Source organism: Athene cunicularia (assembly GCF_003259725.1).
Source record: "Athene cunicularia isolate RWA chromosome 2 unlocalized genomic scaffold, athCun1 chr2_part1, whole genome shotgun sequence".
Taxonomy (NCBI): Eukaryota; Metazoa; Chordata; class Aves; order Strigiformes; family Strigidae; genus Athene; species Athene cunicularia.
Genome location: NW_020799095.1, coordinates 55,439,498 through 55,460,960, shown reverse-complemented (window position 1 = coordinate 55,460,960; position 21,463 = coordinate 55,439,498). Strand labels below are relative to the sequence as shown.

The 21,463-nt window shown below is 36.8% G+C and overlaps 1 protein-coding gene across 1 annotated transcript in view; it reads left to right on the top strand.

The window, feature by feature from the left end:
- CDKAL1 (CDK5 regulatory subunit associated protein 1 like 1) overlaps positions 1-21,463 on the top strand; it is a 424,112-nt gene that overhangs the window by 69,091 nt on the left and 333,558 nt on the right. The window contains exon 4 of the mRNA XM_026843118.1: positions 1,072-1,156. Within this exon, the coding sequence (XP_026698919.1) occupies positions 1,072-1,156 (85 nt within the window). The remainder of the gene's footprint in view (positions 1-1,071; positions 1,157-21,463) is intronic.

Genomic DNA, 21,463 nt, shown 5'->3' with positions numbered 1-21,463 from the left:
GGGTGGTGAGACGCTGGAACAGGTTGCCCGGAGAAGCTGTGGCTGCCCCCTCCCTGGCAGTGTTCAAGGCCAGGTTGGGTGGGACTTGGAGCAACCTGGTCTAGTGGAAGGTGTCCCTGCCCGTGGCAGGGGGGTTGGAACTAGATAATTTGTAAGGTCCCTTCCAATGCAAATCATTTTATGATTCTATGATCTTTATTCTTTTATTTGAGAAAAACCCCTCTAACTTCACAAGAAAAATAACCGTGCTAGTAATTATGTGCTATAGGTTGTGTTTTACAGAATTATAGTTTATATATGTGCTTCTGCAGATTATTCTGGGATTCGGTTCTGTTAATACATTTAGACTTCAGTACATTGTGAGCATACAGAAAGGTTTGGTTCTTGAAGAAAATTATATACTTCACTGAATGGAGGCAGAGATTTGTTGAGTGAATATCTTTTGTCTGAAAATTGCTGAACTATAATTATACCATAACTAAGATATAATCTAAACTAGAAATATTCATATTTCTTTCCAAATTAGCTATGTTGACTTTTCTCTTTAGTAGAGATTCATGTTTTATAAGTTCTGATTTGTTTCTTTGTAGTACTCATTCACAGTAGAGCTAGTAGAGCTAAAGCAGGGATTTTGTTTTGTTAGTGACACCTGCTTCTGTTGACCACTTAATTTAAAAAGCACCTTTATGCATTTCGGTGATGATTTTTTTTTTTTTTTTTTTTTTTGTATGCGTTTTTGGGAGTGACAACTGTTTTTTCTTAACTTTCTGTTCCATAGTGTGCACCCTAGTGGCGTCTCAGTTAGTAAATGAGATAACTGCTCATTCTTCATTTAAAAAAAAAAAAAAAATTACAATAGAAATGCTCATGTATGTTTTTGTTTTTGAAAACATAAACAACGAACAAATGAGAAACCTCCTCCAAGAATGTGTTTTAAATATTGAATATAAAGTTATTTTGCAGATAGTTTATTGATAATGGATAAGTTTGATCTTTTTGTTATATGATACAAAGTAGAAGTTGACAGGTTGGATAATTCTTAACACAGATTTGTATCTTTCTGTCTTCTAGACAATTCTGCTGAAGCTGATTTATGGTTGCTGAACAGTTGTACAGTAAAAAATCCTGCCGAGGACCACTTCAGAAATTCAATTAAGTAAGTTGTTTCCCTAAAAAGATACTGAATTATCAGTTAATATTGTATGTTTTAATTTTAAAGGCTTCATATTTTCAATCTGGAAGTAATTTCGTGTTTTAGAGCAAGAAATGTGCTGAGTTTGAGTGTTAGAGTGAGTTCTCTAGACTGGTTTGTCAGGTGCAGCATTTTCTTTTTTTTTTTATAATTAGCTATAACTTGCAAGTGATTATCAATACACTTAGGAGAGCTGGTGACCTATTTAGATAGTGACTCCTATTTCACTTTTCAAGACAATGTTGTAATATTCTTCTGAAGAGTTGAGTATTTGTTTTTTCAAAAATATGTATTGTTAGGGTGGCTGTTTTTTTCCTCTAATTTTACATAATCAGGCCCTTTAATTAAAAGGGTGTCAGGTACATGCTTAAAACTATTTCACTATATATTTTCTTAAAAGGTGAACTGAATAGCCTGTAGTAAAAGTCTTATGAAGTACATGTTTTATTTGTAACATTTCCATGATGCTGAAAAATATGACACGATAGTGACTTCTGCCTCTGACGTCTGCAGAGGTATAGTTGTGATGTGAATTGCTGGAAAACCTGTACACTTACGGCTGTCATTGCCCAGTATAAATAAATACTGTGTCATGTTTCTTGTAGATTTTACCTTTAGTAAACAAGTATGACTATTTAGGTGGTCATTTTAGTGTGGTTGCACTGTGGATGGACTGTGTATTGAAATCCATTTTGGTTACACAAATATAGTTATTAGTAAGCAGTTGTCATTCTCAGGAAGATAGGAGAGAGAAGCTGGATATAAACTGTCTGCTTGCAGTGTTGGATTTACTAACAGTATCCCAGGGCAGTAACCTGGAGCAAACTGTTTGTCTGCAGTATGTGGCACAGCGGAAGCTTCCTCCACCCCTCAGAGGGATTTGCTTCCTGAGTGATGGTGTTGCACTTGGTGATGAGACTGGCTTTTTGGCTTTTTTTAATTTTGCCAAAAAAAGAGTTGTTCCCAGAATACTTCCAGTTAGTGTGTGCTGGCCAACAGAACTGATGACAAGATCTTTTCCAGTTCAGTTGTGGCCATCTTTCTATTTTATTAATCTTATGCCAGAATTGATGTGGTATGGTGTGTGTCCTTTAACCAGTAGAACAGAGTTGGTTAAGAAAGAGGGTCTAACTAAAAGCAAATGACCAAAAATATTTCTTTGAACTTCATTTTTTCTGTTGCCGCACTATTAGTGAGCCTGAGGTTATTTGTAGCCTGGGTTTATTCCTTTTTTTCCTTACTTCTCCCTATGCTCACTCTATTCTGACACACAGATACTCTGGTTGTTCTCCATTTCTTCTCTTTGCTGAATGTCACTCCTTTCCGGTAGCTTGCATGGTTAGTTCTCTACTCTCAGATCCTGGCAGTTCCTAATTATGGAGAAGGACAACTTTTGTTACTGTTTCTGACCATTTTTTATAATGTTCATTAAATGTAGGGGAGAGAACCATATGTGGGTGCTCTTTAATGGAATCTGTAATTGAAAGATTAAACATCATCCATCTCAGAAAAGAGTAACTGCTGCCATATTTGGGGTTTGCAGTAGTGGGGAAGGCTTGTATCTCTAAAGAACACAACTTCTCCCAAATACATTTTTAATTTGTTGCAGCAACAAATCCAATGCATGAAGTTTGGTGATACAAACCCAACTGTCATTATATACTAGCTTAACAGCTTGTTGGTAGCTATGGAGATCTTTGTTTTTCTCAGTTGAGTAACAAATTAAACATTTAGTATGTAGATTGTCAAAGCAAATACACTTTGAGTGGAAAAAATAATACAGTAAGATTCTTCTTTTGAACTAAAAAAATGCAGGCTGAAAGTCTTATATAGGATTATGAATGTCACGTGGAACAAGTATTTCAGTTTTGTTTATTCTCTGCCCTCTGCAACAGTTTGTGTATCTTTCCTTGCATATATGAGTTCAAAATGCGCTGATTCAGACCAGTGGTAGTGTGTTCATGCTGGTGGTTGAAGAATGAGAAGCTGATGCCTCACTGATACTGTGTGCCAAAGGATGTGTCAGAACACAAGAAGTCCTGTAGGTTCAAACTTTTTTTGATCTGATGATGTTCTAAAAACAAAACCACTCCCAAACTCTCTTAACCTTTGCAGTGGATGTGCAGATGTGTATATATCTAATACAAGCCACCTGACAAGTTTAATATCCATGCCTTTTTGTATAGCTCTTAGAAGTGGTCTGCTGTTCTTTGTTATCAATAAAGTTGAAGCCACCGAGCCAGGGTGGCAGTACGGAGAGTAAAGAGTTGCTTAAAGACCATTAGCTTATGGATGGGAATTGAGAGCTTTTAGTGTGTGGATTTTATTCTCAGTTGGTTAATCATAAAAGAAGATTATAGGCAGAGTTAGGCAATAATAAAGAATTCCTACTAAAATGAAGTAGGTGGAGTTTAAAAAAAAAAAAACTTAAAATCCTTCAAAAAATGAAGGTTAATTGAAGAAAGTAGGAAATGAAGAGAATAGACTAAAGCAGTTAGTTTTCATAAACTTGCTTGCTGGAAGTTAAAGTGACTGTGTGTAAAGCAAAACCTAGGCAAAGAAAAAGAATCCCTTGAACATGTAAAAACAAGAAAAAGAAGGAAGAAACTAATAGTGAGAAGCAATGAGGCAAAGAACACCTCAGAGAAACAGTCTTGCAGAGAAATGGTCCCTGTTCTTGGGGGGGGGGGCTCAGTTATGTTGCAGTAACTCTGTTCTTCTGTTTTGATACTTTGCTAAATCTCACAGAATGTGCCGTTATCCCCAGCCCTAGCTTTCCAGAATTCACAAGTTCATGTAACCCTGTGACTGAAAACACTTGTGATGGAAGATTTTCTAGTAGCTAGTTTTGGCAGGATCCTACCTTAGCATAGGAGGAGCAGGAGATGGCCTGTTGTTTAAATGGCTCCAATTTGCAGCTGTTAGGAAATGAGAATACCTGTTGCATGGCAGAGGGAAGCGAGACTGTGGAGTACAGGGGGCAGAGGGATACAAGGACACAAGAGCTAGTATTGGTGTATGGTATTACTTGCGCAGTTGATAAGCAATTACCACCTAATGGTATATGTGGACAAGAATTAAGTCCCTTTGTATCCCTATGTCCTAACAGTAAGGTATGGATAGTACTCCATATACAGAATCACAGAATGGCTGAGGTTGTTGGGGGGCCTCTGGAGATTGTCTTGTTCAACCCTGCTCAAAGCAGGGACAACTAAAGACAGGTGGCTGAGGGCTATGTGCAGGCAGGTTTTGAGTGTCTTCAAGAGACTGCACAAATGCTCTGGGCAACCTGTTCCAGTGTTTGACCATCCTTATAGTAAAAAAACCGTTGTCCTGTCACTGGGCACCACTGTGAAACACCAGGCTCTGTTGCCCCCTTGCTTTCCCATCCCCTTCCCCATCAGGTGTTTATATACACTGATGGAATTACCCTGATCCTTCTCTTCTCCAGGCTGAACAGTCCCAGCTTTCTCAGCCTCTATTTGTATGTCAGATGTCCCAAACCTTTGATTACTTACGTGTCCCTTCCCTGGCCCCCTTCCAGTTTGTTCTCTCTCATTTGTACTGGGGAGCCCAGCACTGGGCCCAGTGCTCCAAATATCTCACCAGGGCTAATCAGCAGGGAAGGATCACCTTCCTCCATCTGCTGGTGATGCAATGCCTGATGTAGCCCAGGAGGTTGTTGGTGGTCTTTGCCACAAGAGCACATTGCTGGCTTGTGGTCAGTTTGGTGTTTACCAGCATCCCCAAGGCCTTTCCTGCCAAGCTGCTTTCCAGCTGGTCAGCCACTGCCTGTCCTGGTGCACAGGGCTATTTTTTTCCCAGGGGTAGGACTTCACACTCTAAACCCCTTCATTTTCATTAACACTGATATGAAAATAAAGAAAATAATTAGTTTGCATTAACTCAGTGTTTATAGTGAGTGATCTACTTGTCCTCATAAAGATGTGACTATTCTTGGCTATGTTGTGGAAGCTTCTAGAGATAAAATCCTGCAATAGGTTTATCTTCTGAAAAAAAGCAAAGTGCTTTTTTTCTGTCAAGGGCTTGTATTTTGGTTGGTGATGGATATATCTGTTGTGCTTTAGTAAAGTAGTTGTTGGGCATTCCTGGGAATTAGCTTTTGGAAAGATCCAGGAGTGTTGAATCCCTCTGATTTTTATTTTTTTTTTTTCCCCCTAGTGGTATTGAACTCTTGCTAAAGCGGTGGGTTTCTTTGGCAGGGAAAGCATGCTATGAAAAATCTCTCTCTACCCTGGCCTGTTCTTGCAGTCTTAAGTGTCTGTGGATGGCTGCAATCGCAGATAGGGTGTTAGTTTATTGGTCCTTGATCTTGTGCTTCTTAATTGGCCTGTGCACACTGTTTTAAGCAGAAGGATTTTTAAAATTTTAATTTAAAGTTCAGAAAACCTTGACAAACCTAAACCACAACCATTTGTATCTTTGCTATGCTATTTATACAGAAAGTGCCCCCCCCAACATTGTTCAAGATGTCATGTTGAACAGAGTGACTGTGATGCTTTTAAAGCCTGTAATGCTTTAAAATTATGTAGTACCTCAAATAGAGTTTTATGGAATAAAATGCCTTGAGGTGAGTTGGATTCAAGGACTTTTACCTTAACTGGAGGTGGTTTATGTCTGCTAATACAAATGGTTCTGTCAGTGCTGCGTTTTTGGTTTTTTTTTTTATCCTGTAGCTCAGTTAATCAGAAATTAAAGGTATTCTATGGAATGGGATATGTTTTCCCTTTCACATGATTTCTTTTAATAGTGGCAGATATTTTCTTTCTCCAGTTAGTAGTCAGATACAATTTGGAGAATGCATTCCTGCACTAAAGGCAACAAAGTGCTTGGGGTACTTTATTGACAGAGTTTATCCTTGTAGGACAGCTCTGACTTGAACTCCTCACCCTGTCCTGTGATCTAAGCTGGCTTTACCCTTGAGATGGACAGAGCTAGGATATTATTCTGTTTTGAAGTCCTGCAGGATAGTATATAATAACCTTAAATTTAATTAAATTTTAAAATATTTGCTTACAACATTTTGTCGACTTTATTTTGCCTTAGAATTTAGAATGAAATAATTTAAAAGTCAAACTCATCCTTTTTTTTTTCTGATAATGTTTTGATATGATACTTTTTGCTTTGGACCTGATCATATGCCAGTGTGACCAACTTAAATGAGTTAAGTGTATATGTATATAGTTATCTTATAAACAGTATAATAAAGAATAAGTAAAATATCATTAATAACCTTGCAGAGAGATGTCACACTATTTATTTTTGGGCATGTTGGGTAGTTCTGTGATGGTTCACTTCAGTATCCCTCCTTAGTCTGTTGTTTTTTTCCCAGTGGTAGAAGGTTGTCAGCTAACATTTTCTGCTATCATTTATTTTATTTAAAAGTTTTCTTAAAACTTAGCTGTTAGCAGCAGCAAGAATAAGCATTCAGTAAGCAAGCTGCTAAACTTCTGTAAACCGCAATAAATCTGTTAAGGCTGTTTTGATGAAGAGAGTTAAGCATAAGAGCAGGTTCTATAGGAGCTCACTTCCTTTAAAATAAGGTTAATTTGCTGTTTGGTCTCATGATTCATTGATTTCTGTGTGCTCTTGTTACTCTTGACTGTTACATCTCAAATATCTAACTCCCTTTTCCCGATGACCCTCTAAAATACAGGGACTGTTGTATGTTTTTCCTGAACGCTGTTGAAAGTTACTTGTGTGTTCAGTGACTTTGGCTTTTCCTAAGTGAGTTCTCTTGCTGGTTCAAGTATTATGGATTCTGGGGTCTTTCTTACAGAAATAGCCAGAAATGATGTCATTTGGGAAGTACTATGTGGTTATGCTGTTGAGGTGTTTATGGCTTTTCTCATGGATGGAATAAGTTTGACCACTATAATTGTCTTTGTTACTATATATAATTAATTTATAACATTAACACATATTTCCTTTGTATATGTTGCTGCATTCACTTTAAGGCATACTCCAGTGTGGATTCAGCCTCTTTCTGATAGCTATGAGTTGTGACAGAAATGTAAAGGCTTTTAGCACTGAAGCAGCACCATGTGGCTTCCAGTTCTGTTCTTGCTTCAGCTTTCACCAATTCATGAATAAACACTATGTGTGGGATCTCACTTCTATGCTAGAAGGAGCATCAAAACCTGCAGAATTTGTTGAAATGGTAGTTTAACAGGACTTTGATCTTAGACCATGAAAATTGTTTAAGGCTCTCAGGTCTAAGTGGACTAAGTTGAAGAGTAAAAGGCACGACTACCTCTGGATGCCACAGAATTTCTGTTCAACGAATGCAGATGTGTTGATGTTAAGTACAGAAAGAGCTTATTCTTTAGGAAATAAAAAAGCTCATTCAGAGATAAGAGATCAGAATATCTTCCTGCTGCTTGCCATCCTTGCAGTTGAAAATAACTCTGGAAGAATGTTTTTTATTTCCTTGTTAATGTTTGCAAATGTAATTCATATGATGCATTTTGTAAATCAAGCAAAACCAAAAATTGCACACTGAATTAGAACAGTGTTACCACTTTCTTTAAAGCAGCATTAAGCCTTTTGATTTTACTAATACATTTCCAGTGTAAAAGTAGACTGTGGTTTACACTTGTTTATGCTGTTCATACAGTGAAGTTTAAACATGTGAAGCACCTCTGGAAGGTGAAACATAAATATTTCAAAGCTCTTTATTTTATGGATCCTATTAGCATAAGATGATCACTTCCATTGCATTTGAGATGAGTGTCATAGCCTTGCTGTTTATTGCATTTTACAGTAGTAGTGTGTTGCCATGACTTTGGTGTTTGTGTCAGAGTACCTTAGGTAATGAGTACTGAGGACTGTAGCTAATAGTACTGCTATTTTCCGCCCTTCTTGTATTGAGGAAATCTGGGAAGAGCTGATTCTCTGAAGTAAAAATGGCTGTGGAACAAGCTCCATTGGGTGGGAGGAAACTTGGCACTTGAGTTCTGTAAGAGAAGTTGCCAATCTTTGCTCAGACCCTCTAAATTAGTCCAGATAATGTTGATGAAAATCTCACTATTTTGCCATGATGAAAGGCTCACATGCTCACAGATTGAGGAAATGCTTGTATTCAAGATACGTGCTGTATTTGCTGTGCCAGAGAAACATCTTCCCCAGATAACACGAGTTTCTTAGTTTTGAATGGAGGCTATAAATCTATTAATTAGAATTTTAAATCACAGGGTTTTTTTCTAAGAACAACAGAAAAGTTTATGTGACTGCTGCACTTGTGCTTCATCAAAGCCTCTATTGAGTTAGATTTATGCACAATGCTTGCATTTTTGCAGTCATGGGAGATCTGTAAAGATCTGTGCAATCACACACCATTAACTAAAATTAGTTTTAAAATTAGTTTTGTAGCATAACATAGCTCATTGTGTTTACTAAGAAGTTTATTTTTTTAGAAAGCACTAATCTTTGATGTAAAGTGTACAAATTAACTAGTGAAAAACACTGAATACTCTTGTGTTTGGATGATTTTTTTTTTTTTTTTTTTTTTTTTTTTTTTTAGGTTTGGTGTTTTTCTGGAAAAAAATTCTAGAAGGATTTTCTACTTCAGCATTTGAGATTTTCTTTTGTATAGCTATGCTCATCCATACTATTGTACAAAACACTTCAATGAATGTTTCTGTTAGCTTTACTAGTTAAGGTTTCTTGGTTTGAGCAATACCAGTTTCACTGTTACGTAGTTGGTTAAGCTTTACTGTGGAGCATAGCATTGTGCTCTCTGGCTTCCTAATGTCACAGAAGGATTTTATATGCTTAGAACAAAAATTTTATTGAACTGGAAGTCTTCATTTAAAAACTTACCAATCGGGTAAGTTTTTTTTCTTCTTTTTAAACTGATTGAATAGTCATCCATGCTTTTATTTTATTAGATTGATGGAAGACATAGCTGTTGGTGAAGGATTCTGTGATATATATGATGTTTGTTAGTGGAAGGTTTTGCTGCATTTGAGTGCATTCCTTTACTTGCATCCACCTCTGCCATAAAAGAGAATGTTAAAAGCTGCTTGACATGAAGTTATAAAATGCAGAGAAAAAGCAGACCATATAGAACTTAGTGTTTTCCATTGTATATTGTTTAGAAGATAAAAGGATTATGGACTGCTTGTGATTACATGTGTTACATGGCCACATTTTACAGACATTTGCAAAAGCCTGAGTTATAAACTTGTGTGCACTTTAATATTTAACAAGGTAAAAAAAAATAGTACAAGAACAGTGCCTGCTAAAGTCAACTTACTATTCTGGAAATCTTTTTGTCTTCAACATGAACACGTTTAGGACTGTTTAAAGTACTTTATGATATTGATGCTTTGAAGGGTTAGTGCAGTGGCTTTAGTCCTACACTGCTTAAATCTTGGATTATTTAGGGGGCTAATTAGCTTTTAGAGTCTCTGTTAATCCTTGAGTCAGATCATTAGGGACTGATGTATATTTGATTGCCATTTTAAAGAAAAAATTACCAGGACATGAAAGGCCAACTCTGTTTCATGACTTCATATATCTATATTTGATTTTTTTGATTGTGCTGTAGTTTCAGGTTTCCAGCTATGTAAGGTCCTGGAGCACTGGTGGGTTACAAGCAATGTTACAGACATTGAAAATCAGTTAAATTCATTGCTAAACATGCAAAATACACTTTTCTTTGCAAACAAATGCAAATCTGTTACACTTCAGTGATAAGGGTAAACAAGGAAGGCTTCTGCTTTGAAAGTACAGCTCCCTTGGTAGTTTATGGAGTAACACTTTCACCTTTCTCCTCCTCAGCCAAAATGGGGATACTGCTATATTCAGTCTTTTTTCAGCATTTTAGAGCAAGAACCTTTATGTGTGTGCAACCATGTGAAACCTGTTTTAAGAAAATGAGCAACGCTAAAAAGGGGATTTCATTCTCTAAACTGCATTGCTGATCTTTTCTTTAGTTGAAAGACAAAACAGTTCTTCCTCTTTCTCTCAGACTTGGTCAAATTGCATAATTTTAGGAAACCTCTCCAACCAGATTTTATAAAATTTGAAAAAGTAAGTATCGGGCTTTCTCGGTGTTTCTCTTGCTGTTCTGCCATATGTTTGCTTCGATGTTGCATTTACTGCTGGGCTCTTAGTGCTGGCTTCCCCCTCTTTGCCCAGACCTGGGTCAGATACAATAGAAGATCAGGAAGATAGAAGCACTGTTTTGGGCTAGAAGTTTCAGGTTTGTTTTGTTACTCTATCAAGAGGCTTTTTGAGGGATGGGAGAAATCTGGACAAAACTATGCTTGGCTTCACATTTGCATGAAAAACATGTTAAAACCTAGTTGAAAACATCTTGTCTGTTTTAGCAGGATGAGGACAATGATTTCACGAAAGGAGACCTCATTCTGAATACACTAGTGCTAAATTTCTAACGCATTGGTTAAAGTTTCTTCCTTGGTTAAAGTCCCACTTCAGATTAGAAAATTAATCTCTAGTTTGTCCATACTAGTCAGTGTTTTCTGTTTGTTTGCAGTTAAAACAATAGCCTACTAAATAAAGATTTTTAAAATCTAGTTTGGGTTATGGTGTGGAAGAGAATAAAATCCACCTCTATGTATGTGAATTTAAGGAATGTGAATTGTGGAATGGAATTGCAGAATATTAACAGTTTGTAATTCAGCATGGCTGCAGGTGGAAAATGCTTCTACTGGATTTGCTGAAGCTAAGAGCTGGCAGCGATTTGTGAAGAACTTGTGGTTCACATGGTGGTGAGATAGTGGACAACTACTGGAGACGGAGGCAGTCTGAGACAGTGTAGTGTGCTTTTTTATGACTTCAAATAGTAGGCTAGGTGCACTTTCTTTTCCTTGGAAAAATATTTGTGATTTATTCAAGCAGACTATTACCAGTAGTAGACTACTTCAGCTGAACTTTATGGATTGCAATTAATTTGGGGGTGTATGGTCAAGGTTTTCCTGCCTCTCTCACTTGACATTAATCTCCTTTCTGTTGGAGGATTTCTTTTTTCTTTCTCATGGGAAGTAACTGAATTAATTGCTCTGGCACTAAAAAGTAGTGAGAGGCTAAAATGTTCTAAATTTGCTTCAAATATGTAATAGTATTACTGAGAGAGGATGTAATATTAGTTGAGGTCCAGAAAAACGATGTGAGACAGGATCAGGACAGCACTCTGATTCGGTTTGCTTTGCCTGCATACAGAAGGTACAGTTACAAGAAGTAAAAAAGGCTTTAGAATGTTTTGGTGTATTTTTGTTGCTTTTCAGAGTGTGCTATCTAATAGATCAGAATATTTTAAACAAGCTGCTGAAGACGAGAACAGTAAATTGATTCTGCTTCCCGTTTAAAAAGGATTTTTGGTTCCAGCAAGACTAACTTTTTACTTTTCAATGGGACAGGTGTTGGGCTAAACTGAAAATAAAACTTCCCATGCTAAGTGGTCACTGCTGGTTTAAAAGTTTCATAGTGAAAGTCCTAGTAAGAAGCAGAGATTGAGAGTTCTCTTGAAAATAGTGAAAAAGAGATATTTTGCCCACACATATATAAAAATATATTATGAATACTAGTGATAAGAGTATGATTCAGTAATATGAAGAGGAACTCTTGTTAGTTGGTTTTAACATGGGTTACATGAGCTTTATAGGATCGGTATTTTGCATATTATGTGACCTCTGATGTTACCAGGTGTTTTGTTTTACCATTTCAGGGCAGATGAATTGAGCAGAAAATGGTAATGCCTTGAGTGCTGGAAGCAGGTGGTTGATAGCTTTGAATATTTATCTAATTATCTGCATGTTGGCTGTTGTCCTAGCAGGCCTGACTTTTCCTAGGGAGGGATCATAGAAAAGCATGCAGAAACTTGCTGTAGCAGGATTAATGCGGAAGTCAACATGATCTAAACTTGTCCTTACTGACAAGTGTGGCTTTTATTTGTTTTTGGTTCAAAAGACTATCTACTAATACTTAACGTGTGTTTGTCCTAAAACAGAGAATGCTTGCTTGTCTGGGTGAGCTTGAGTGGAAAAAGCATCCTCATACTTCTGAAAGGGTGTTGCCACATCATTACATTAGGCTGCTAACTTAGGAAGGGCAAAAATCATGTTGGGGATTTTTCTGTGTTGTCTGTATTCAGCAGAGCTCTTGCTTTTGTTTTGCTGTAGTTTGTGTCTCTGTCTAATGTACATCTGTCACATCTGTAAGGACTGATGGTATACTGAGATTTTATGTTGGTATATTTAGTCAAGGCAAGCTGAGTTATTGCCAATGCAATACAGCAGTTCATGTTTGGCATTGAATACCTCAGCTGCTATCTTGACCCTCAGTGAGCTGTTATTGTGAGAAACATGGATATGGGCAGCTATTTCTTTTCAGTTTAACTGTTTAGCCAACATTTCCTCTTACTTGTAAACTTTTTTAAATTTTTGTGAAGAAACAGCAGAAGCATAGGCCAATAGCAAGAAACAGTTGACTGCAGAATTGTTTCACTCTAAGTGTGTGTTTGAATTTGAAATTTTCCTAGGAGATTATGTCTGATAACTGCTTTTAACAGGATAATTTTTTTCATGTATTGGTTTTGCAGTCTACAGGAAATGGAACCTGACCCTTTTTAGTGCCTCCAACTAACAACATAGCACAAATACTAGCCAACAAACTTATTTACTCCAAATAAGAAAAAGCCCATTGTTTTTCTTGTGTGTGTTGTAGTTTATTAGCATGATCTCAAGGGAAATGTAGTAGTAAAGATGCAGAGGCTCCTTTTTTACATATGGAAAGTGTTAAATAAAATTGTCAAAAATGAAGCAACACTCATTGTAAAAGCAATTTGTGAATATCTCTTATCATATGGGCAGCATAGATTTTTCTCATAAAAATTTAATATGCCTGCAATTTTTATTTTGTCTTCTCCCTGTGCTTTTTTAATGGAAACAATACCCTTGAAGCAGCCCATTTCTGTAATAGACTTCTAGTTTGTATGCATTTACATTGTAACAGTTGAGATAAGAAATTTTTCTCTATGTTGTTGTTGATTGATACCTGTAGCTCCAAAAAAGATGAAGGAGAATCAGAAATATTATTTAGAGTCAGAAACGATGCATCCATGGATGTATCTTAAGTATGATGAAAATTTCTTTCATATGATTTCAGAAGATAAATCCCATGTTTAACTCAAATTTTAAATCCAGGTTGTGTAAGTCCTTACACAAGGAAAGAAGCAGAAACTAGAATTTTTACTTCAGATTGTCCTTAGCTTCAGATGCTGTTGCTTTGAGGTTTAATATCTGAACTTGAAATCATTCTTTCAGAGATTTTTCTCTTTTTGTATTTTATTTCTTGCTATTAGTAGGACGTCTCTTGTTTAGTTGATACTGGACAGGTTTTCCAGTTTAGTTATATGGACTCTGATGGACTGAACCAGCAAAGAACTTTTACATGGGAAGCTCCTTCAAGATAAAGACCACAGAATTGAAGGATTTGTGAAATGCAAATTGAAATTGCTCAACTTCTTCATGAGGAGTGGAAGCTATGGTTATTTTGTTTCTGTACATATGAAAGTTATATGGCCTCTTCTCACCCTACTGCACATAATTGCATTTGAGGTCTGTGGATTTGACTGTATATGTATGCATGCATGTAACATATGTATACTCAAACCTTCTAGAAAACAGGTTAAATACGTGCTTTTGCACAGGCTTTGTTTTGACCTTCCTTCTATGGTTCAGCAGAGTGGCTTTTGATTTAGTCCTGAACTAAAATAAATCCAATGTATGGTAAACCTGGGGCTTCAGAATGTAATAACTTTGCAGGATTCATTATGTATTGAGATGCTGAAATTTATCTTTTGAAATGTCGATAAATACTGTCTCAGTTTGGACGGTATAAAACGATGTGGGTTGAGGTGCTCATTGCTAACACACAAATGCAGTCAGCAGTTCAAGACAAGCTTGATTAACCTCGCAGGCGGTGGTGTGGAACACTTGGTTTTGTTACAGTGTTTGGTAGTTCATGAATATCCCTTGAAATGGAGATTGGATGAGGGGCTGAGGGGAAAAAAATCAACATAATTTCTAAATGATTTTGCAATGAGAAAAGAATTTCTAGTATTTACTGTGAAAATACTGTGCAGTCATGAAGACAGCAGCTCTCAACATAACTTGAATACAGATCTCTGAGGATCCAGAGGATGAGAAGATGACATTTCTAGTGGTCCTGGCCTATTGTAGACATTAAGAAAGAACCCCCCAAATTTGTCAGTCTTTTTGTGTCTCTTTTTTTTTTTTTTAACAATGTAGAAATTGAAATGGCAGCTCAGTTCTTACTGGCTTTATTTCTTTGTTCCACTAACTGTGTGTTCCACTAAATGTGCTCATGAGGAAGGAGATTATTTGCTTTGTATTTGAAATACGTTGGTTTTCAGTGTTAATAGCATAATATGAATTAAATAGTGTTAAAATGTCTTGAGCAACATGTTTTTAAGTCAACAGTTCATAGTTTTTACAGCAAGCTGTGCATGTTCTTTAGTTTGTGGTTTCCATTTCTGTTTCACAAAAGATACCAGTTAAGCATGTTTGTTGCAAAATTTTTAAGCTGTTGTGAAATGCTGCTCAACATTTTACGATTATTGGAGGAAGGACGTTTAATTAGAATAAGCCAGGTATTGCGCACTCTGTCATTCTTTACTGATGCTGTGGTTGAGATGCAGTATGTCCTGCTTGAATTTCTTGTGACTATTGCTCAGAAACCACATGCTAAGCTGATGTTGTCATAGGCTAAGAAAATTGTCAGGGAGTATATTTTTATTGAGGAGATGGACTGTAACTGACTTCCTCTAACATCCTAAATTATATTACTTACATAATGAGGTGTCCATCTGGAGTCCATTGCTTGGTGCAATAGTTCCATGTGAAGAGAGGAAAATAAAGTTGCCCAATTTCTCTTCTCTTTCCCCTGCTCCCTGCTGTAAATGTCCTGGTGGCAGAGCTGCTGCCAGCTTCACCCCCTGCCAAAGACATGGCATAGCTTTGTGGCTTCAGAAGCAAATGGCAGGTGGCAGGATAGAGGGTGCATCTTTGTCTTTTCAAAACAGACTTCAAGTAACTTTAGTTGTGACTGATGCTATGTGTCCTTTCCTGCCTTTATCTTCCCAGATAGGGACAAGCTACTGAAGTAACATGGCTTTGGTACTCTTCTGTTAACCTTTGTCAATTATGCTGAGGATTTAGGGTATAAGATGTTTGAAATAGAATTAGGAAATCATTACAGTAGCATACGGTTGTTTTGTTTACTTCTCCAGTGATGCTTTTCTCCATATTTTTTTTCTTGGTTTCCAATTTTAATATGTTTACAATAGGGAGAGACAAACCTTTTCAATATGACAATTTTTTTCCTGCTTTGCCTGATTTGAATGATGATGAGAAGCTTCTAGTATGTTTTAATGAGGTTACCTTTTTCTCGGCACTGAGATCTGAAGTTGCACAATAGGATGTTTTGTTAGTGACTCCCAGTAAATTTGGATTTTATTGTTGTAGGGTTTTTTTGGTTGGCTTTGTTTTTCTTATACAGAAACTTATCTATTGCAGTGATGCGAACACACTGAGCCATTGACCTGACCATCCTTATTCAGCTGCACAGGGGTTCAGTTTCCATTTCTCTGCAAGAATAGGCAGAGCTTGGTTTTGGTTTTTTTTTCTTTAAAAACTATGTTTATTCACTTTGTACTGTAGGAGTATGTATGCTGCCTTTAGATGTTAAAACCCTCATCTTAACCGTGGACTGGAGCTTGTATGTGTAAGAATTATAGACTTATGCTAATAGATGGAAAATTACATACTGATGTGTGAATGCATATGGAAGAAGGGCATGGCTAATTAATATTACAAGCTGATCTGTTAGAGTTGGAGCATTTTTCTCTCAGTGTTTGCTTTTAAGAGATAGGAGAGATTGCTTCTGAACTGGAACCTAAAATCCAAGTTGAGAATATTTGCAGAACCTCTCATTAGATGAGTAATTCCACTTTGACTAATACACTGGACCCTCTGCAGGAGTTAATAGTGTGGTATTGTAGCAATAGTGCAGCCAAACTTAATGAAAGACCTTATGGGGAAAGTGATTATATTTTGAAAAAACTCATACTATTTCAGAGCTGTGTACTCACAAGCAGTAAGACACGTCCGTGTGTTTTGTCCAGCAATCAGGTGCCATGATGTATGTGTTGCAGTGGTAGTAGTCGTGGGATGATGTGAGGAACATGTCTTTAATTCTTACGTTGGCTTTTCATGTGCCTTTTGTGTTCTGAGTGTACCTAACAGCTTAGGATCTTTGTTGGGTGGGGTTTTTGTTTTTGTCTTTCTACTGCCATGCCTGCAAGTGTTAGGGTTTTGCTCAGCTTACTTCTGTCTGCTTATTTGAGGTATCTTCAAGCTCCAGCAATTCTCTTCATCTTCTCTTAGTGGCTCAAGTTTTTATCTTGGTGTGGGTGTAGCCTGTACCTTATTCTAGGGTGCCACTTGTTTTCCTGCCACTGTGTCCTGAGAAGCTTCATACAGGGGTGCTGTGATCTAGATCACCTCTTAATTCATGTGCTATCAACATGTGCCTTTTTGTGCTGCCTCTTCTGATACTTCCACACTTGTTTAGCCCCATTCATTCACTACTAATACCATTTATAACATTATTCTTATAAATCTTAGCAACAGACTGCAGTAAAAAGATGCTTGGCTAAGAATGGGTGTGTTTTAATATTGTTTAATTGAGTTTTTCATTATGACATTTGAAACTCGAGTGTTTAATTCTTGTAAATATGTATTTTTGTTAATTAAATAGGCATTTTATATTTTATATTTATGTTAATTAAATAGGCATATTATATATATATATGCACTGCTGAGGTAGAAAAAATTCACCAAATAGAAATCAATTAATTTGCTGCAGTTACCAAGTCAGGACCCTTTTGTTTGTGCAATATCTCACTTTTTGAAATCAGCTGTGATTGATGCACCAATTTCCTGGAATTGAGGCGGGAAGAGAGTTTTCTTTCACTTGAGTTGGTACTGACTGAAGGCATGTCTCTTGCAAAACACACTGCTCAGATCAGAGCTCTGTACATCACTTGTAACTTTTCTGAAGAGTCGATAGAAGGTTACATTCTGTCTTCCCCGTCATCCTGCTTACCTTTAATGACAGGCTACTGCTGCTGCCATGAGATGAATTTCAGAATAACAATCTGGTATTTTTTCATTCTTTTCAAAAATGTCAGCAAGCAAAACTTGTTATTTTTGTTTGGGAGTAATGAGTAATGCCTTCAATCAAATCCCGTTGGGTTTGCCTCTGAGGCATGTGTTGTTAAACTTAGTTTTCCCTCTTTTCCAGGTAACATACAGCAACCCAGGGGAAAAAAAAATACATTTAACCTTCATTTTTGCTGGAATTTTGAAGTTTCATTGCCTGCTTTTACTTGAAATACTGTGTCTGCTGAAAACTGTCATAGTGCCAACATTAAAGGCACCTCTGGGACTTCTGTGAGGTCCTATGCTGATCTGGGATCACTCAGTGCTATCTCCTCTCCTGCCCAGGCATGGGTTTAAGCATCTATCCTGTTTTTCTAAGCTCTGGTTCAAATCAGCATCAGCAGGACTACTTTCTAGGATGTCCCTGCAGGTGGGGGAAAAAAAAAAGAAGTGTTATTAACTGGGCTTGGTGAACTTGAGTTACAGCAGCAGTGAAGATAAGTGTACTTGTGTTTGTACATCTCAGTAACTCTTCAAGAACTGAGACAGCTGTTGAAATAAAACAGCTGTCTGCAGTTAAAACAGCTCTCCATGCCCACAGATGAACAGCTTCACTTCTGCTTCTGGACCTCTTACTGAGCTCTTACAAGGCCATGCTGTCTGCCAAACTGTATAACCTGTCCTTATGATTGAAAGGAGAGCCGAGAACATATAAAGTTCAAAGGCAGCCATACTTACATGATACTCATTGTTAAATACCCTAACTTTGTTTCTAATACATTGTTTCCTACGATTCCTAAGGCTTTACAAGATGAATACCTGGGTTTTAGGAACCTTTAAGTTAAATCTGGAATGTAGGGAATTTGTATTATAGATGGAAGGCAAGAGAATGTTCAAAAATAGCTTAGGACCATTGCTTTCTCTACTGTGTTTAAACAAAGTGCTTTAATTTAAATTCCTGAAACTGTTTAAATGTTTCCTAAACTTAAAACAAACATGTTTGTTTCTAGTTTTTGATAGTTGATATAATTACCTTAAATTATTTTGTTTATAGATATTAGCATCCGTGCAGGTTGAGAAGTTAAATAAGTATCACTGGAACATACAGGTGGGGATCTTTATCAGTCATTCCTAAAATCTCTTGTCTGTTTTCCTTATCTGAGTCAGTTACGTTCTGAGCCAGTCCCCCACAGCCAGGCAACAGCTAACACAAATAGTCCCTCTTCATCTTTGTGGATTATTCAAATTCCCTGTTGCTATTGCATGGGCAGAAAATGATAGTTCATGTAGTTTAAGTAGCGTTGTTTATTCATTGCTTTACTCTGCACATAAGCATGGGCTGGTTGTGATGATCTGTGCATTTGTAATATCCATAGTTGTCTATAGAGATGTACAGCATTTAGCAGTTGGGGGGGAAAAAAAAAACCCAAACCCAAACAAAAAACCAACCAACAAACTACCCCTTCTTCTGGACCTGTAATATGGCAGTTAATAAATACTGCTAAATCAAGTGCTGAAGCTTTTTATATTGCTTAAAAAAAATTTTTACATGTGCATATATAACATATTAAATATGTATACCCTCATGTTTGTATATATACACGTCAGTGTTCCCAATTATGTGTAGCTTTATACCACCTGAGGATGCTGTTATTATAGATGTCTCTTTGAGAGCAAAATCTTACCTTGTTTACCAAAAGTGGTATCATTAGGAAGGATTAAGGAATTAAATTCTTAAGCAAAGTGGTCATGTCTATCTCCTGCTCCTGCTTCCTTATGGATCTGGGGTGAGCTTTATACTGGGGAAATTATATGATTGTAACTCTGATTGTAGCCACTATGAAACATAATGTATTCTCTTGAATGTGGTCTTCCCCTACTATAATGAGTCATTAGAGAGTAACTTCCCATTCTGCTAGATTTACCTGGTGTCCTTACAAAATGAGATATTGGGATGATAAGAGCCACAGCAGTAAGAAACATGGGTAGCTTTGTCAGTGGTTATGATTATCTCTTTGTTATGGCAGATTCCAGAGGAAATCATGCATGAGCATAAATTTCAGGTTAGTTTAATACTCAAAATATTTTCCCATAAATATATGTATGATTTCTGTCGTTAGAGGTTACTGTGTCGAGAGAAATTCTAAAATTTGCATCTTTGCTTAATTCTTAATTGAAAATATATTCAAAATATGGTACGAATACTGGTAAGGTGTACAGAAAGTCCACTGGGAAGTACTACAACACTATGCCCTAATGTGGAATCAGAGTTGCTACTTTTGTGTTGATCTAATCTTTGTTATTATTAATGTTTGAAAACCACTAATGAAACTTACTGATATTTGAACTGCCTCCATTCTGTTTGCTCACTTAAAGGAATCTCAAATAGTTTACAGATGTTTCTTTAGTAGACTGGAAGAAAGACACTGAAACATCCCCATTCAGTCATTTCTAGAGAGGCCTGCTAAGCTAGATGCAAGCTTACTTCCTGATCTCAGGATGTAAATTGCTGATGTATTTAACAACTTCATTTCCAGAGTTTGCAACTCAACTCTGATCTCAAGGTAGAATATCCTCAAAAGGTACAAATTTAACAAACCGCCTGCTCCTTAACTTGTGAGTTCCCGAGACTGTTAGTAATTCAGAAACAGGCAAAACCAGTCTTAAACTGTCTTGTTGGATTAAAAGCAGATATTATTTCTGGCTTGTGGAAGGTGAAGCAAGTACCTTGTTTTATCAAAGTTTAGCTTGTGCCTAGGTGATAGATGTCGGTGATCTCAGGGAATAGATTTATGTGAGTAATGGGAGGTCTCTGTTGCCTGCAATGTTATTTGCTGGCACTGAGTTACTTTATGTAACAAGCAACTACTTTAAAAGAAATTCTAAAGAGATGCAGTAGTATCTTCTGTGACACTAATTATTTTGAAAAGTATTAGATTTTCTTTCAACGCTCATGTTGTTTGCTCCCTCTTGTTAGAAATTGCACTTTTTTTTGTCAAATTTTTCATGTGCAGTAGGCTTAGAGGATGACAGACTTCTACTTTGCATGGAATATGATAAATCTATAAACCTCAGTGCAGTTCTTTGAAGATCAGTTTCTTCGTTCAGACATGATGGATATCAGAATAAGAACTGATTACTACTCTTGATATATTGGTGAAATACTTTTTTTATTTAAGTATGTAATCACAAATGCTTCTAACTGGGAGCAGGTGATTGTATTTTTATTTTTTTCTTGTAAATGTTTCCATAAAATGTGTTCAGAGACAAGTTTTTACCAGTAAATGATCTCAAGCTAAATATTTAACAGATTAAAAAAAAAATTGTGTAGACAAACATTTTAATAAAAATGTTTATTTTCTATTTGTAATTCATGCCTTCTGTTCTGTCATAGGAGAGCTATTTAAGCAGTTTAAAAGCCAGCATGTAAAAATACAGAAAAACAGGAGAGTAAATTTGGAATAGCAATGTTAATGGCTGCTTTGTTAGATACAAAATGACTGAGGGGGAGAGAAAACCAAACATCCTAAGTAATTGTGTTTTATTCTTGGTGTTTTACTGTAACACCACCATTTTGCCTGGAGTCTGTTGAACTGATGTCTTAGTCAAGTTAAGTTAGCCGCTAGCACATCAAAGCCATCTCTTAAACCATTCTGATGGTTTAAGAAGTTGTTGCTGCTATGCTGGATGTTATTGCACCTGCGGCAGAATTAGCAGAAGAAAATTTTAAACTTTTCTTCAATTCTTTCAAGCAATTCTTTAGTCTTCCATAAAATCCAATAAAGGGAATGGAAGTTTGTAGAGTGAAGGACTCTAAGGTCACTTGGTAGTCTTCGTAGCTTGAGTTCTGCCTGTCTAATTTCAAACTTAAAGCTTTGGTTAGTCTGCACAGCCTTCAGTGTGTTGCTCAGTGACAGTTCCCTCCTCTTGTGGCTGCAGGTGTACAGCTATAAAGGGTACTACTGAATCTGCAAAACCAAACATGCTGAAGTGAAGATCAAAATGAGTAACACCTATGCAGCCTCCTTCACCCCCTGCC